This window comes from Purpureocillium lilacinum, assembly GCF_023168085.1.
Source record: "Purpureocillium lilacinum CBS 284.36 DNA, scaffold_2, whole genome shotgun sequence".
Lineage (NCBI taxonomy): Eukaryota > Fungi > Ascomycota > Sordariomycetes > Hypocreales > Ophiocordycipitaceae > Purpureocillium > Purpureocillium lilacinum.
In genome coordinates, this window is record NW_027072112.1 from 4,332,494 (window position 1) to 4,346,099 (window position 13,606).

A 13,606-nucleotide genomic window follows, 5' to 3' on the forward strand; every position below is an offset into this window, starting at 1 on the left:
TCAACCCTATCAACTATGCATATGACCGCGCCTGCACCTAAGATAGTGACCCCTAACGAACACCGGTGCGTCGGACAATTTTGTCTGCCCCGGTTGATAACGTATACAGCAATGTAATACATGGCATCCATCCAGCCCAGACTCCAAGCTATGGCAATCTTCATCAGCTGTCTCGCCTGCCCCTCTTCATCGGAGGCGGCGACCTTGACCTGCTTTCGCTATACTGCCTCCTCCGCTTCGCCGGCACCGGGCTTGGCGTCAACGAGGGCTTCCGCGCCGGAGCGTCTCGCGAATCTGACCGATCCCTCGGGCGCCGCCGGGGAGGCGTCGGGCTCCTCGACGGACTGCGCGAACCTCCCCGCCCGTTCCGCGGCGGAGGCGAATAACTGTCTCGTCTGGCCCGACGCGGTGGCGGGGATCTCGAATCGTACGACGGGGATCTGGTGTCCCGCCGCGCCCTCTTTCGCGGGGCGCTGCTCACCGAGGAGCTATTCCGTCTGTGGGACGGCCGGTCGTCTCCGCTTGGCCGTCCGCGTCGAGGAGGGCTGGCCGATCGCGAGACGCTCCTTGGTCGCCGTGGTGGAGACGGCGAGCGGCTGTATGAGCTGTAAGATGCGCGTCGAGCCTTGCCGTGTCCGCCTCGCGGTGCGGGGGATCGTGATCGCGACAGGCTTCTGCTGTCGTCGCGCCTCGGCCTCCGCGCCGGCGATGCTGAGTATGACCCACGGCCGCCGGCCCTTCTCGCCGGGGACACGGAGCGGGACGGCGACCGCGAGTACGAGCTGTACGACCGCGACCGCGAACGTGAGCGGCTGTCCGACAGCGATCGCGCCCTGCCGCGTCGTGAGGGTGTTCGGGATGTTGATCGCCCTCGTGCGGTATCCCTTCGAGGGGATCGAGATGGCGTGCGGGAGTAGGACGAGCCAGTGTATGAAGAATAGCTCGACACCGAGTCCGAGTCCGACTCGTCGCGTGCCGCGGGCGCTGGGAGGGCGGGCTTCGGCATGTTCTGCAGGTAGTCTCTCATCTCCTCGGTGAGAGCACCCATACCGATACTCGTAAAGTAGTTGATGGAGAAGCGGATGTTGCGCGGGTTGTCCTTGGGGAAGAGGCCCTCCAGGTTGGGGCGGAGCACCTCGTCGGTCATCCGCTCCTTCAGCTTTGGGAGGCCAAGTTCCTCGGTAATGGCTTGGAACAGAATCTTGATGAAGATTCGGCTGCTCGACGTCGTCTCGTCCTCGTTGAGGTGAATAACGGACAGACAGTGCCAGCCGATGGCATCCACCCCGAACATGTGGCCAAACAACTGCGCAATGTTGCGCAGCTTGTTGTTCTCGTAGCGATGGATCGTCTCGTAGTACTTGACGAAGGCTTGCTCGAACAGGTCACACCATAGCCGGTTGATCTTGGCGAAACGCTCGCCGATGAGGCCGAAGAACTTGGTGTACGTCTTTTCCTGTGAGCAACACTCGACAATCATCGAAGGCAGCTCTGGCTCCTGGCCGGCGGGAAGGTTGATCTTCATCAGCTTGTGCACTGCTTCTTCGGGGTCGGCGCTTGACATGATGGTGAGGTAAATGGTCCGTCGAAGGTTGACCAAGTCGGCGTTGGACTGGTCCTTGATTTCCATGGCCTTGGTCTCCTCGTCTTCTTCGTCGCTGCTTTCGTCTTCGTCGTCGTCGTCCTCATCTTCGTCTCCGCTCTCCTCACCCAGGATCTCGGCCTTGAGCTTGCGATACGCCTCTTCGTGGTCCTCCCACTCAGGGTCATACTTGAAGATGTTGAGCCCGTCCTGCACATCAAGCTCGCCCTCTAGGTTGACCTGGTGGGTAATCTGGTCCTCCTCTTCGACCAGGTCCAGCTCTTCCTTGACCGCCGGGTGGTCCTTGAACTTGTCCTTGCGCACCTGGAACAGAACCTCGATCATGTACTGCGTCCGCTTGTCGATGTCGGCCTCGTGCAGAATGTTTCTGAACTGATCGAACACCGCCATCGCGATCGTGGGTTGCATCTCCTCGACGTATTGGCCGACTTCGCGGCAGAAGCCGACGGCAATCTCGACGCTGTCGTCGGTCGGCTTGTGCAGCAGCAGGAGCAGGATCTGGCCGGCCAGCATCTCGTGCTGCACCTGCTGGTTGATGAGGTGCGCGAGGAACGTCGTCGACGACAGGCAGACGGCCTTGTCGTTTCGCTTGAAGCCCTTGCGGAACTGCATAATCAGGCGCTTGATCAGCAGCTCCCCGACCTGGGGCAGCTTCGTGTTGACGACGGCGGCCATGGCGGCGTAGATGGGCGTGAAGGGCAGACTCGCGGCCTGCGCCTTCATGATGGAGCGGCAGAAGAGGCCGCGCCCCCGGATGAGGTTCTCACCAAACAGCTCGGGGACGATGTGCTTGATGTTGGCCGTGTTGACCTTGTTGATGAGGCCGTTGATGCTCTTCTTGAGCGCCTCCCACGCCATGCGCTGGTACTCCTTGCTCGTCTTGTCCGTGATCTGCGCCTGGAGGGCCCTCAGACGCGCGGGAGGGATGTAGGTGCCGCCGGAGCGCATGTTGAGCAGCTTCTCGTACTCTGCCTTTGCCGTCGCCTGCTTCTCCTCCTCGGTGCGCACCGGCGGCGCGGGGCGCTCAGGCCGCTCGGGGCGGTACGAGTCGCCGCCATCGCGATGACCGCCGCGCTCGCGACGCGGGATGTCGACTTGGGCCGACGCCATGGTCGCTCGTCGAGAGGGAGCGGGGGGCGGTGCGCGTGTCGTTCGTCGCGGACGGTGATGGATGGTGGAAGGAAAGGTGCCAGGCAGACGAGGCGAGTCTGGCAGTTTGGCCTGGCCTGGCTTGGCATGGGCGCTGGGAAAAAATGGGTGCACGGACCAGCAAGGCTGGTGCGCCACACTTGCACCAGCTGCTTGCCTGCGTCAGTCCCCGCACCGCCACACGCGAGCGCGCCTGGCTGGCCTCCCTGTGGTGGGTGGTGGAGCTCCACCCGCCGCTCTCCTGAAATCGCGTCCCCGTCCGACAAACTTGCGGCCAGCGTGGTGTTAGCCGGCACCACCTTTCGTCGACGACTCGAGCTCGATTCACCCAACAAGGCGCCACCGCTCGCATCTTCGCCCACGCTCCTTTTACGCTCCGCCTTCCATTCAGTCCAGTCGTTTCGCCCACTTGCACCTCAACAATGGTACGCGCCAGCCCGTTCGACGACACCTCGGAGATGTCGTGTCCTTGCTTTGCCTCCGCGATCGATGCCCGCTAACGCGACGCCGCAGCTTGACAAACTCGTTGGCCTCGCCATGCTCGTGGCTGCCACCGTCGTATTCCTCTACTACACCATCTGGACGCTTCTCATGGTACGCCTCCCTCAACTGCGCTCCGTCCACGTCCCCGCGCCGCGCTAACCCCGGAACCAGCCCTTTGTCGACGATGACCACCCGCTCCAGAACTTCTTCCTCCCGCGCGTCTGGGCCATCCGCATCCCCGTTATCCTTATCCTGCTAGGCTCAGCCGTCGTCGGCTCGTTCCTCGGCATGGTCATGATTCGAAGCAACCGCAAGAAGGCGGCCAAGGCCAAGGCTGCTGGGAAGAAGAAGGCGTAAATGGTCCACACGCCACGATCATATAATACAACTTGAGAGAGACGCAGTAAGATGCGCGAGAAGCCCTCTTTACACTGAGTTCTCGGCTCGCTGGCGGAGCGCGCCTGTTGCCAAGGCGGCCCGTTATAATCACTGGCGGAAGCGAATAGGTACGGGTATCATATATGTTTCTACCTATTGGGGAGACACTGTTGAGTGTGATTGTACCAAACAAAGCTACCCAGACAAGAACGAGTGTAACAATGAAGCCCATGCATGCAACAGAGCAAATGAAGTCCACGATGAGGGGGGAGACGCAGAACCCAAAGAGCAGTCACCTAACAGGCAATCCCTACTTGAGCCACCGAGCCGCCTTGCTTGCGCCGTGGCCAGCAAGGGCAGCCGCTGCCACTCCAGACCCGCACCATCCAGCCAAAGCTCATCCCATGCACGTCCGGCACCGGCGCGGTCTCCTCGAGCCCTTCATTGCCAGCTCCGGAGCTTAGACTCTCTGGTCAGCAAAGTCCAGCACCTCACAGTCGTCCTCAAAGAAGCCGTCCTCGTCCCCCTCTCCCGAGCGCGGACCGCGGCGTCTTCTAGTCGTCACCACTATGTGTTCCTCATCACCGTACTGCATGACCCGTTCCATGGCAGACGGGGGCAGGGCAAGATGATCATCGGAACTGATGTCATCGTCGGTTCCTGCCTGGAGGCCCAGGTCCTTCCTCACAGTCGGCATGTCCTGCCCGAACGCCCATGCCCCTGTTGCCGACGACTCGCTGGAATGCGACTCTGTTGCGGGCTGGCGTTTCTTTTTCTTTTTGGTGTTGGACTGTTCGTCCTGGTTGGTGTTGGCAAGAAGAACAGAGGCGGACTCCAGCTGAGCACCACCCTCGCGGACGTACTCACAGAGCGCAACGCGGCGGTCTGTGTGGAAAGGCTGGTAGGGCGCGCTCGACTCGATCTCTGCCTGTGGAATCGTGACATCCATTCCGTGAACTGGAGGGCTCGCCTGCGCATGGCCCTTCAATGTCATTGTGTTGCCCGCTTCCATCTCGGCGTCGGATAGTTCAAGATACTCGTCCACGGCGCCCAACTCGAGGATCTGCCTCACAATCGGAGCCACCACGTCGTCGGGAAGCAGGGGTACTTTGAAGTCCTTGTACTTGTTCGCACGGGCGATGCGATTCCCTGCCACGGTCGAAGACCGGCGCGCCTTGCACGGGAACAGGCGTACCAAACCGCCACCGACAGACACGAGGACTTGAGACCTGCGACCTCTGAGCCACGCGACGCACGCGCCAGAAGGCAGGACGGCGCTCGTCGGCAGTGCGACTCGGTTCTCGCCCGTGTGTCGCAGTTGGCTGATGGCAGTTCCCGTCTTGCCGAGAGAATGGCTGATGGTCGCTGCGATGGCCCTGCCACCCTGGGCCGCCGAGTCCCTCAAGGTATTGGCCGGCGTCGCAGGGACGTTACCACTGCTCCGACGTGAGCGCGTCACGAACGGCATCGCAGCCTGGTAGGCGGCCCCAAAAGCACCCGATGCCATTGAAACGGCGGAACCAGACACCTCCGTCTGCTCTGTCGCGCTCTTAGCGGCCACCTTGCGCCGACGAGGCGGCGGCCACATGAAGGAGCTGAAGGGCATATCCAGCAGGTGGATGGTGCCCCTCTCAGTGACCATGGCCAGTCTCTCTCCTTGAGGGGCGGTCCAGACGACGTCGACGATGCGCGCGACAGTCATGCGCGAGAACTGCGCCACTTGGCGCACCAGAGGACCGCTGCTGTCATTCTGAGCCAAGGTCGTCTGCAGTGGCGATGAATGCGTGTGCTGAATGCGAAGCAAATCCCAAACTGTCTGAACGTCACCCTTCGTGCTGGCCGTGAAGAGAGCCAGCGAAGATGGCGAAAACGACAAGAAGCTGCATCCTAGCGGGGTTGCAAACGTGGTCAAGGGGTGAATGGTATTTGAGCTGGCGAGTGTCTCCGTATCCAATATCGCAACAATGCCAGGCTCTTTGGCGGTAGCTGGCGAAGACGTCCCGTGCGTTGGCGGAAACTGAGCTGCGTCCGTCTGGGGAGAGCGGGAGCCTGCCCACTGCTGTGGCGGAGACCTCGCCTGCTGCGGCTGCGACTGCGGGCTCGATGGCTTGTTCCAATACGAATTCCAGGCCTGTAGACCCTGCTGGCCAACCCACTTGGCACCTTGAATCAGTTCCTGGGTCGTCTCCCGCATAATCTTGTTCACCATGCTATCCGAGATTGGCAGATCCACGGAAGAAGTGACAGCGGGAAGGTGAGGTGGTGTCATAGAGGACACCCCCGGAGCTCGTCCCAGAATGGGTACCGGAATGTGTGCTCGCAGGGAGATCTGCGACGAGGGCGCTGCCGGGCAGTATGCAATCCAGTGGCCGTTGAGGGCCAAGATTGGGGTCTGCGGGCTCGGTCGGTGCGGTGCAACCGACGGGTAGGTCTTGTCGCTCTCCTCGGGAACTTCGCTAGCTCTGCCCTGCTGAATCGTCGTCCATATCTTGCCAGAGCAGGCGAAGAAGTGGGAGTTTTGGGGCTCGAGCAGCTGGCGATAAACCCAGCACTCTCCCGTCGTGCCCGAGCAGACTGCAATGGTTCCGGAATCGGCCTTGATCGTGAGAGCACCGGTCGGCGGCGGTGGTTGGAAGAGCGGGCTGGAAAGGGATACCTCGGTGTTGATTGGCACCTTCTGCGCCTGCAGTAGGACGTCGACCAGCTTGTTTGTCTTGAGGGAGTACACCTCGACTGCCGTCTGGTACGACATGAGTGCCGAGCCTGGCCGGCCCTGGATACCCTCCAAGGGGGCAAACCCAGGCCTCGGGCTCGTGCCATCGTCTGGCGTCACACGAGATGCAGCGTCCTCCTTGGGCGCTCCATTCGCAGCTCTTGGTGGTAGCACGGGCCCATGCACGACGACCGCAACCAGGGGAAACAGGTGAGCGTCGCCGCCAATCGTCCACGGAAGAATCTTGGCATGGTGGACGCCACCCCGAAGACCCTTCAGGTTTGCCACCAGATCTATACCCCTCTTACCGACGGCATAAACTTGCAGGCCGCCCTCGTAGCCTGCCAGGACGACCTGCTCCGAGGCAGTGGAGCTGTCGGGGGATGGCAGGCGATCGAAGCCGAAGAAGAAGCCGTGGTCGCCGGGCTTCATGCCGCCGGACTGGGGTGTGATGGTCAGGTCGAGGTCGTGCGCGCCGTAGAAATGCGGTTGAGGCTGATGCGGGAGGGGTGGGTGCGGGCTGGCCCGGGAGTTTGGATAGGGAGAGTGCAGGGAGCTCCTGCGGTACGGAACAGTCGACACACCACGGGGCGAGGTGCCGGGGACGTGGTACTGCGCGTCCATTTGGAAGCTCAGGGGCCGGCGGTTGCTATGGGGAGGCGAGGGCGACGCCGGGGAGGGACTCATGAAGGGCCGGTGGGCGGCGGGCCAGGCGTGGTGCAGGCGTCCCGAGTCCTCGTAGGATGAAGGCTGCGTGGGCGGCGATTCACTGTTCAGGTTGATGAGATTGCCGGGGGAACCAGCCATGATGGCCCCGCGGGCCCATTCGTTGGCCATGCTCGGGGCGGTGCTCGCAGATACCGAAGTTGTCGACAGAGCCTCCAGCAGGGGCGACGCGACGTTCTTGTCATGGTCGTGGAGCGTGGGTTTGATCTCGGGGGTGACGGCAGGAGGCGACGAGACGTCGGAGGCAGGGTGGCTCGCGTGGGAGTAGTTGCTGCTGCTGCTGACGTTGCCGGCGCCGTGACCGTTGCTGTCGAGCGACATGAGAGTCAGTGGGCAGGGCAGGCTGACGGGGAGTCACGCGGCGACGGCGTAGGTTGCGAGGTAAAGGGTACTAGCTAGAGGCAGGGGAAGAGAGGCCGTGGACGGCGAGAGGAGAGCACTCACGGGGACTTTGCAGCGGCCTGCTTGGTCACCGCGGCGGCGATTCCGCCGTTTTCTTTGGCATGCTTCTTGTCCTTCTTGCCTGCGGGGGGGGGGAGGGTTCGTTGGTCAGTGCATGCGCGGGTGTCTCGACATGGTGCAGAAGCGAGGGATGGGAGGGGAGGGGAGCGCGTCGCGGGAGGGCTCCGCCTCGGCTGCCACGTACTAGGCATTCGCCCTGATGCTTCGCAGAGCAAAGGCGCAGTTTCCTGCTCCTTGGAGTGGGAAGCAGAACGCGGGCCTGTATTTCCAACAAGTCCTTGTCCTCGTCCTGGTCAGGTTCTGGCGGAGTGTCTTGTCGAAGACGAAGAAGGGGAGCTTCGAGCCCCCCGGGGTTGCGAGGCCGGAGGATGAGCGCTGGGGCGGTCGATAGAGGGGCAGGACTGATACGGCGGGGGGCGCGTGGGCGCGGTCCTTATCAGAGTAGCGATAATGCAAGGCACGAACCAACAGCCTAGTCGGGAGAGATGCGCGTGTCGTTTTGGAGAGTGTTGAAGAAGGCAAAAAGAAAACGGACGTCCAAGGAAAATCGTAGAGAGAGTCGTTTCGGTGTGCAAAAGAGAGACGCTTTGTTCTGGTATCGTTGGCTGTGAGTATTATGCGACAGGGGAATGTTGACAGGATGAAGCAGTCGAGGAATGGGGCTGGGCGGGACGGCCAAGTGCTCACTGCATGGCCAGCAGCTGGGGGCAGGCCGAGAGGCTGATGACGCCAGTACCTGGAGGTACCTGGGTCGCCTTCCAGGTTCGCTGTAACACGGCGAAGGCACAGCACAATCACCTCTGACAAGGGGGCCCGAACGGGGGGTCGGCGGATGAGGCGACACCGTTGACCCTTGGGCTGAAGTGCCTGCAACATGCCTCGGGCGGGAGGACGCTGAACCGGGCGCCTCCAGGCCCGGACTGACACTGGAGCTGGAGCCATTTGATCCATGACGCCAGGGGCACCTCACAGGGCCCACGGCGTGCTCGGCCCAGCTGATGGCGGGGGGGCGTGGCGGGGCCAGGTGCCGAACGCGGGCATGACGCGCCAGTGCGTCCCCTCCAGGGTGCCTGCTAGCCACTGTCGACGCCCCGTGCACCCATCGGGGCAGCTGCTGGTCGGCTGGTGACGCATCGGGCCCTCTTGGTTCTGCCACGGGTAAGGATGCGAAGATGTGCTCATTCTTCTCGTCTACAGCTGCATTTACGCAGGATGCAGCTGCCTACCACGGCGCGGCGGCGGCGACTCATCCATGCCGTGACGCACCCGCGCGCAATCCGCCGCCGCGCTGCGCGACACCGGTTCCCCAGCAAACAAACCCCATACGTAGCGCCGGGTGCGAGTGGATGACACGCTGGCTGGCGGCAACGGCGCAAGCCTTCCAGGTTCCAGCAATGCAGGAACCACCTCAACTGAGGTTCGCGGGCGCCGACGGAGGTGCGAGGGTACCCGGGGGTACCTACCTCCCTCACGTGTACCTCCTGACCTGCCTCACCGTCCCGAAGATGGGCGACCGCTGACTCACCCACCGCGGTGACGGCGCTTCACCACGTTGGCCTTCCAGGCCTTCCACCCCCCGTGGACGCTTTGCGCACACGCAACGCACGCCCCTCTTTTCGCGCCCAAACCAGCACGCCACCACCTGATGGCTCGCCGTGACGAGAGGTCAGGTGAGCCGTGCCTCCTACGCCATCGCCACGAGCCCTCGCCGGCTTCCGACCTGGGCAAGGACGCCTCCCTCCTCCGCGTTGCGTCAAGGCCACCCGGCCTATCCACGGAACCCGGAGCGCAATCTCCTACAGTGCGGCTGCGCGAACCGAACGGGCCCGCGTATACCGAAGGGGGGCGTGCTCTGAATGTCCGTGTGAGGAGGTGCCGGCCAGTCGCCGGCGCACCCGTGCCAGGATGCTCTCTCGCAGCCGGAAGCGTCCTGGGAATGCCGCGGGAGCCGCAAAGACATGCGCCGGCATGAAGCGGGGGGACGTGCATACGGAGCCGAAGCGGTTGTTGGTAGCGTCGATTCTTCACGGACGCATCTCGCAGATTTCAAAGGTGGCCATTGCTACCGAGCTGCCTACTTCAGCTCATCCATGCCGTTACTTGGGCAGATGTAGATCCAGCGACATGAGGTAACTTTTGAAAGTCTAGTCCCCCTGGAATCATCCTCATTTTTGCAGCCAGACGCGATACTGCGCAAGCTTCCACGCGTCATTCTCCTTCCTCACCACCAGGTGCGCCGCCCACGGAATCACGAGGGGGTCCGCGCCCGCCTCGGCGCTCTTGAGCCACTGCGTCACGTCCCCGTAGAGCATCACCTCGCCCTCGGCCGGGCCGCCCGATCCCGCAGCCTGGAAGCGCCCCGGGAAGGCCTTGAAGGCGCGGTGCCGCCGCTGCCGCACCGCCGTCCACATGTTGGCGCGCAGCTCGCGGATTCCTAGGGCACGGGCACCGTTATTAGTTGCGGCGACATTGAACAAAGACAATTCACCAAGACAATTCACCCGTGCTTTGTTGTGGGGAAGAAAGAGAGAAAGAAAAAGCATTGACATACCCTGCTCGGTGTTTGCCTTGGCGGTGCCCATGGTGACCTGCGCGTCCTTGGTGAAGCTGCCGATCCACTGCTCGTTGGCGTCGTACACGTCCGAGATGCGGTAGAAGTTGGTGATGAAGTCGCGTACCCCCGGGTCCGGCAGCTCCCCGGCCTGTGGGTACACCGGGCGGTAGCCCGCTTCCTGTTGCTGCTGGTCCGACATGGTGAAGCTGCTGCTGCTGCTGTAGGGACGCAGATGGGGAATTCGTTTGGGGTTGTTGCAAAGGCGCGAGGCAATCGAAGGGACGCCGAGCAGATTTATCCGCGCCATGGCGGACTCGCTGCATGAATACTCCCCTCCGCACGGCGAAGCATAAATACGGGACAGCTGCCGCAGAGCTTCTCAGTCAGCTGTGGAGAAACAAGTGCCGAGGGCTTACCAAGCTGCCGAGCTGAAGAGATCCTCCCCACCCATTTCCGCGGCTTCCGATCTCGAGATCTACGCGGGAAGATCCCCCCGAGCACTCTAATACTGGCGCTCGAATAATGGCTTCAGATATTCGTACAGATTTCATAGTCGTACAGAGATCAACGGCTAGCTGGCCTAGCCGTGCCGTCGTTCGTGTGAAAGCGCAAAGGATATATCCCCTCCCGTCACACCCCATAGAATCCCTGAATCCAGGTGCAGCAAAACCCCTTGCGCCAAACGCTCAAGCTCAGGGTCCGGTAAACGCCACGCGCAGTAGCGACCCGGACTTGTACTCATATGAGTAGACCGACCTACTTCCGCACCCCTCTTGCACTCACTTCTCCCTTCTCGCCAATGTTGAGCGTCTTGCGGCAGTCGGGACAGTACCATTTCGTCGTCCGCGCCGGGACGTCTGTCAGGCCCACGCACTCCAGGTGGAACCATTCATGTTTGCAATTCTTTGGGGCTGTTAGCTGTTGTCGTCGACGAGGCGGCGGTCGGGGCGCGGGGCTCCTTCGGCGAGAGCCAGAGTCGGCACTTACATCATTGTCGCACTGAATCATGGTGCCGAAGCTGACCCTGTTGCAGAGGCAGTAGCGGGGCTCGTCGGGGTCGATCGGGTTGCCCTCGTCGTCCACCTCCTCCATCTCCGTCTCCGCCTCCGTGACCTGGCCCTTTTCCTTCTTCATGCGGGCCTTCTTCCTCGGCGCCGCTTTGCGCTTACCCACGGCGCTGTTACCGCCGCTGTTAGTGGTGCTGACGACGCCGGGCGCTGGTCGCCTCGTGCGCTTTTGTGGCTGCTTGAACTCCGGCACCGGCGTGTTGCGCGCGGTGCTGGCACGGCGCGGCCGGTCGGCAGCTAGCGAGGACGGTGGCTCTTGGCTCATCGCTTGACCCCGCGAGCCCGGTCGTCGGCCGGTCTGAGCCTCAGGAACGGGGGTGACGCTCGGCGTGGGCCCGCGTGAACCGGCCCTAACCGGATTCTGCTCCGTAGCTGCAGACGGCACAGTTGTCTGCTGCTGAGTCCGCTTCGCCGCGTCTCCTCGGGTCTCACGCCTAGTGCTTTCCCGAGTCGGTGGTGGCACAGGCGTGACTGTTTTCCTTTGATCCGTCCTGGGGAGGGGTACGGGTGTTTCTGAAGCCGGCGGTTTGACAGGTATAGTAGTCGTGATTGTGCTCCCGGCGTTCGAGGCATTCGATGACGGGGACGCCGCTGATCTCGCGGAGCTTTGTGGAGGCATTGGTATCGGTACCGGCGTCTCCAGCTGTGTCACTACAGAGCCACCCGGGGTAAGCAGAGGGCCGTTTGCGCTGCCGTCGGCATTCGGCGCCGCGTTGTGGCCAAGCATAGGCTGCGGCGGCGGGATCGGAGTCTCAGTCTTGGTGCGCTTGGGCAGGGGACGGGGAGGCGTCTCGCCTCGATCCGTTCCCTCGACTGCTTCACCTTCACCTTCCCGCTTCCGCTTGCCGTTGGATCGCGAATTCGCCCGCGACTTGCCTGAGGGGGTGTCATCCTTGGAGTTCTCCGATTTTGGGGCTCCCAGAAATAGCTTCGCTGCCGCTGCCATCTGCCGGGCAGACTCTTCGGCCTCCTCAGCCGCGAGCTTCGCCAGGGCCTCCCTCTTGAGCTTCTTAGCCTCGTTAAGCTTCATGCCCCTATTACTCGTCGGGTGCTCTTCAGATCCGACCGAGTCCGCGCTCAGCGCCCCGGCTGGCAGCTGTGGCGTGCCCGACTCATCGTCAATGACTAGAGTTGGAACCGTTGGGTTGAAGGTTTTGCCTTCGTCCTCGGCCTTCTTCTTAGCGTCTCGGTACTCGTCTGGTCCTCGGCCGAGTGCCTTGAGCTCCCGCGCAACCATGGTCTCACTAGGCGTCCACGTAGCATTCTTCTTCATGCGTTTCCGCAGTTTAGCGAGTTCATAGTGCGTCAGCTGCAACCATGGCGCGTCGGCGCTGCCAATCACTGCGTTTTCTGGGGGTGGATTGAGGAGCGCCGCCGCGTTCGCCGCCGCCGCAGCGTTCATGGCAGCCGTGCTGTATTGCGGGCGCGGAGGTTTGCTTGCCGATTTCGGGGTCTTGTTTGAAATCAACTTGATGCGCTGCGCCGGCGCCGGCGTCCTTCGCCCGGTGGCTGGAATATCGGACTCGGAGTCGGAGCTTATGTCGCTGTCGTCACTGCAAGTGTCGTACTCAATATCGTACGGCGCCAATACTTCTCCGGGGACGGTGATTCGTGGTATCTTGTGCCGAGGGATCTTTTTGCCGTCCTCGCCCGTCGCCCGGACCGTCAGCTTCGCTCGCGTCATTTGCGGCGATTTGGAGGCGACGGGGCTCTTGGGCTCTTCGGCGGGATAGTTGTCCATCATTGTCTGCAGCTTCGAGAGTAGCAACTTGGCTTTGTTATAGTGGCGGTTGACATTCTCGGACATGCGGACGGCCTCGTCGTGCGCAAAGACCCTGGAGCTGACGGCGCGGTCCAGGTGCTCCGAGATGTCGGCGCGCAGCTTGACCGGGTCCGGCCTCTCGTGGGCGGCTACGCCAGGTAGGCGGCCCCATGCCGTCGTCAATTCATCGACCCTGAGCGAAGACTCGGCGTACGTCTCGTCGAGCTTGCCGATGAGGGTCAGGGATCGCACGATGTCGGAGGGCAGGTACTCGGTGAAGTCGAGAAAGTCGGTAACGGTCGTCTGAGCATCGGGATCCGCGCGCGGCTCGATCTCGCCGGTGGGAGCCACGGCGGGCTCATCCGTCGCATTCTTGTCCAGCTCCGTCGTCTGGTCGCCGGGGCTCTTCTCCGTGGGCGACGCGGCCGCGACCTCGGCCTCGGCGACGGGCTCCTGCTCCGTGCCCTCTGCGGCCATGGCCATGGGCACAGAGAGACGCGTGCGACGCGTCCCTTATCGCAGATGTAGTTGGTGGCGGGTGGGAATTGACGGCCCGGGCGTCTGCGCTGCCATCTGCTCGTCGGCGTGCGGGTATGGCGTGTCGCGAGTTGCGATGCGCGACTGGCCTTGTGATGGTGGACGGAGCTGTCTGCGTTGGAGAAGCGCCAACCCGTGTTTGGCTGGGCCGTGTGGGTTCCTGGTGGGCGCG

At 62.6% G+C, this 13,606-nt stretch overlaps 5 protein-coding genes across 5 annotated transcripts; 1 reads left to right on the plus strand and 4 right to left on the minus strand.

Annotated features, from left to right (window-relative positions):
• Window positions 1–218: 218 nt before the first annotated feature.
• On the minus strand, window positions 219–2,713 carry PLICBS_003068 (pre-mRNA-splicing factor cwc22; the record flags this gene model as incomplete). The annotated part of the gene is made up of 2 exons (XM_065600142.1): window positions 219–440; window positions 482–2,713. 2 exons carry the CDS (start codon window positions 2,711–2,713, stop codon window positions 219–221), a joined length of 2,454 nt encoding a protein of 817 aa, XP_065456214.1.
• A 576-nt stretch (window positions 2,714–3,289) lies between these two features.
• On the plus strand, window positions 3,290–3,592 carry PLICBS_003069 (uncharacterized protein; the record flags this gene model as incomplete). The annotated part of the gene is made up of 2 exons (XM_018322795.2): window positions 3,290–3,346; window positions 3,407–3,592. The coding sequence occupies 2 exons, from the start codon at window positions 3,290–3,292 to the stop codon at window positions 3,590–3,592; spliced, it is 243 nt and encodes an 80-aa protein (XP_018178025.2).
• A 481-nt stretch (window positions 3,593–4,073) lies between these two features.
• Window positions 4,074–7,373, minus strand: PLICBS_003070 (uncharacterized protein; the record flags this gene model as incomplete). Its single annotated transcript, XM_018322796.2, has 1 exon — window positions 4,074–7,373. One exon carries the CDS (start codon window positions 7,371–7,373, stop codon window positions 4,074–4,076), a length of 3,300 nt encoding a protein of 1,099 aa, XP_018178026.2.
• A 2,306-nt stretch (window positions 7,374–9,679) lies between these two features.
• PLICBS_003071 (uncharacterized protein) lies at window positions 9,680–10,375 on the minus strand (the record flags this gene model as incomplete). Its single annotated transcript, XM_065600143.1, has 2 exons — window positions 9,680–9,948; window positions 10,066–10,375. 2 exons carry the CDS (start codon window positions 10,373–10,375, stop codon window positions 9,680–9,682), a joined length of 579 nt encoding a protein of 192 aa, XP_065456215.1.
• A 449-nt stretch (window positions 10,376–10,824) lies between these two features.
• PLICBS_003072 (uncharacterized protein) lies at window positions 10,825–13,380 on the minus strand (the record flags this gene model as incomplete). Its single annotated transcript, XM_065600144.1, has 1 exon — window positions 10,825–13,380. The coding sequence occupies one exon, from the start codon at window positions 13,378–13,380 to the stop codon at window positions 10,825–10,827; it is 2,556 nt and encodes an 851-aa protein (XP_065456216.1).
• Between the last annotated feature and the right edge of the window lie 226 nt (window positions 13,381–13,606).